General features: G+C 40.2%; 1 protein-coding gene across 1 annotated transcript; it reads right to left on the bottom strand.

Annotated features, from left to right (window-relative positions):
• Window positions 1–1418: 1418 nt before the first annotated feature.
• Window positions 1419–2635, bottom strand: CAPZA3 (capping actin protein of muscle Z-line subunit alpha 3). Its single transcript, XM_045364800.2, has one exon. The coding sequence runs from the start codon at window positions 2329–2331 to the stop codon at window positions 1432–1434; it is 900 nt and encodes a 299-aa protein (XP_045220735.1). The 5' UTR covers window positions 2332–2635; the 3' UTR covers window positions 1419–1431.
• Between the last annotated feature and the right edge of the window lie 796 nt (window positions 2636–3431).

Genomic DNA, 3431 nt, shown 5'->3' with positions numbered 1-3431 from the left:
TAGGAATAGTGGTAGGATGAGTGTATAGGTGATTTGCTCTGGCTAGAAAACAGCTGTCACAGGTTCCATTTCTTCTGGGGTATCCTTTAAGGTGGAATCCTTGGCAAAATCAATGTACATCAGAGTCCATAACTCATAATGAAATAGGCTTCCATGGGGAACTGTTGTACCCTGAAGCATGAGTGTTAAGTCAGATACGCTTGCCACTATGTGGTATGGTCTGATTGTTTGTGTCCCCCAAAGTTTATATGTTGAAACTGAGTGCCCAAGGGGATGGTATGAGGAGGTGAGGACTTTGGGAGGTGATTGGCCAGGAGAGTGGAGCCGTCATGAATGATACTAGTGCCGTTAAAAGAAGTTCTAAAGAGCTGCTTTGTCCCTTTTACCATGTAAGGTCACAGTTAGAAAATCCTATCTATAAGGAAACACGCCTTTACTAGGCACTGAATCTGCTAGCACCTTGGTCTCGGGCTTTGCAGCCTCCATAACTGTGAGCAATAAATTCCTGTTATTTATAAGTGACTCAATGTATGGCATTTTGTTATAGCAGCACAAATGAACTGTGATACTATGTGTCTGGAAGATGTAAACAACTTGAGAACTTAGGTTTTTCTTAGGTACAATGGAGATAATACTAGTACCAGATTAGTGATGAAAAATGTTATGCAAAATATTTAGCACAAGCCATGTTATGCAGTAAGTACTTATAAGTGTTTACAGTGACGACTTCACAAGAGCTTAGCTGTAAAAGTTTGGGAAGTCAGGTTTTTCTAGTTGGCTTGGAAGACCATGTTAGTTGTCAGACAAGCCAGGGATTTTGAGTTACCCCAATTCTTGAGGGGAAGGAAGTAGAGTGGAAGAGGATCCAAAATTACTAATAGTCCTTCATGTGAGCTAGATTTTTGATATCTGTTGGTTTCGTGGAAAATCCAAACCTAATGTCATTTATTGAAATTCACCCTCTCGTGGATGGTCCAGTACTGAATTGAGTTATGTAAAATATCATTTGTGGAGTGATATTCATTTGTATACCTTTTCAGTTCAAAACAAAGTCAAAAGTCTCTCTCTCTCTTTCTCTCTCTCTCTCTCACACACACACATACACACACACACACACACACATACACACACACAGCCTTAACCCTGGCCACCTCTCTATTATTTCTGGAATCCCATATTCTATAAAACTATTTTAGTTTCTAACAAATGTCTTGGTCTTTATGATGGTCACCACCATGAAACACAGTTACTTTACACTTTCTTGCATTATTCATCAATATTCCCCGAGTAAAATTACTTGTTACACTTTTCCCATTTAAATTTGCATTGGGTAAGTGAGAGACATCTCCACAGATTGCTCAATTTTAGGAAAATAACCATTCCCCAGAAACACAAACGAGTCAAATCAAGATAGTTACCAGGAGCAATTCTTTATATTATCCAGTTGCACAACACACTTCTTGAATAAATGACATATCCTAATTTAGGATACATCACCAGATTCAAGTCAGAGAGTATCCTCTGCCAGTCAATAAGAGTGCGGGTCACTGGAAGATCCCTTCGTAGAATTTTTCTCAGGGCTTCATTGGATAACTCCTGTAATTCTTCCAAGACTGCAGCTTGAAATTTGTTCTCTTGCTCTTCCACAAGCCTTGCAAAACTTAGAGCCAGTTGAGCTTGGTTAACTATTTCCAAGCTTTCTTTCAGGTCCTTGGATATTTCAATATGAAGGTTGACACACCTGAAGAAGTGAGCTTGCACAAATATTCTTCCTGTTACTTGGGTTAGAAATGGGTTAACTTGGAAAATCCATTTAGATTTCCAAAGTCCATTCCAGCACTCTCCTGTTTCATAGTTGTGATCTTCAATGCAAGCTATCAAGTACTCCTTACTTTTGACAGTTTTCCTCAGCACGTTGCAATTTCCTTTTGGATAGTGGTCATTCACATACAGTTTTAAGGCGCACAGAACAACAACTCTCAGATATTCTGTCTCATTCCGAATGATACCGTGACTTTGGATGTCTTTCAGCTGATTTTGAAGCAGGTCATATCTGAAAGAAAGTTTGCTTTGATGGTCAAAAAATCGGTAGTCGCCCATTACATTGTGGTGAGACAAGAGTACTGGATTTCCATCGATGCAGAGTGGTACAGAATATTTTTGGCAGTGTTGGTGGCCTGCACACTCACCTTGATGGTGCATAAGTTTTTCATCACGGATAAGCAGACAGAGATCATCAAAGGCATTTACAAATTCCCCTGGAGGTGCCTGTAATAACAGTCTGCGAATTACTCTTTCCTTGTCCTTCCTGCTGAGCACGCTAAGTGTCATGTTTGGTTGCAACAGAAGCAAAGCTTCTGAAATGAAGAGTGTTCAAAGGATAAGAAAACATTCCATGAGACACCTTTCCCATCAAGGTGTTAACATTGAAGCTGAAGGTTATTGTGTCTACCCATGAAAGCAGGCAGTCTAGGAAGGTCTGAGCCTCCTGATGAGGTCATAAGAAGCTTTCCTTGTGAAGTGTGGAACCTCTGATGATTTCACAATGGGTATTCAGACCAAAAGGAAAAAATGACAGTCACCTGACAGTGTGGTGCCCAGCCAACCAGCTATACCTATTTTGAAGATTTTAAGAACTTAGCCTCCTGAACAGTCTTCTTCGAAAGTGGTGTGTCTCTGTGTGCATTATATGTTGTCAGGGATCTAGAGAAGCAGCCCAAAGTTTCAAGAGTGACAGCACTTTGCAACTTCAGGAATCACAATGGTGTTGATTTATACTCAGGCTCTCAGAGCAGCCACCCAAACCCACTGGAAGCACATTACATTGTGATGAAAGCTTCGAGGGGTTTAAACAAAATAGTAAAAAATAAAATGAGATACAATGGCAGTTCATGGAAATATGCCGGACATCAGGGAAAGCTGCATTTTCAAATATTGTGGGTTTGGAGATGGTCAGAATGTAAGAAGCCAAACAGTTTCAAGGGCAGGGTAGTGCAGGTACTACATCTTGCTTACTGTTTCTACGGTGAAGTGTGAGCTACCTTCAAAGAACAAAGGCGACAAACCACTGTGTGTTCTCTGCTTTCTCCCTAGAAAAGTGGTAACAGCTGAGGAGTATCAAGAAATTATTTTCTGCAAAGGGGCAGAGTTAATTGTATTTGGAACCCGTAACAGCACCTATTGGGGAAAGACTTCTAAGTGAGGAGAAACGGCTCTACAGGTCATGAAACTATGGAAATGAAATATCCATTGAGAGCTTCTTTCTGCCCCTCTTCTTTCTCCTCATTATCCTCTTTACTTGATGCTGTTATTCTTTTCGAAGAGTTCTGAATTTAAATCCTCTTCATTTAAGCTGAACTGCTTGTTCGATGTCTGTTCTGAGCTTTTCTAACTTTCCTTACATTCTGGTATCTTTTTCTTACAAGAAAATG

The sequence above is a fragment of the Macaca fascicularis genome, chromosome 11, assembly GCF_037993035.2.
Source record: "Macaca fascicularis isolate 582-1 chromosome 11, T2T-MFA8v1.1".
In the NCBI taxonomy this organism is placed as follows: Eukaryota; Metazoa; Chordata; class Mammalia; order Primates; family Cercopithecidae; genus Macaca; species Macaca fascicularis.
This window is presented reverse-complemented; position numbering and strand designations above follow the sequence as displayed.

Coding starts and splice junctions, on each gene's coding strand:
- CAPZA3 (XM_045364800.2), bottom strand. CDS start 2,331: ATGACACTTAGCGTGCTCAGCAGGAAGGACAAGGAAAGAGTAATTCGC.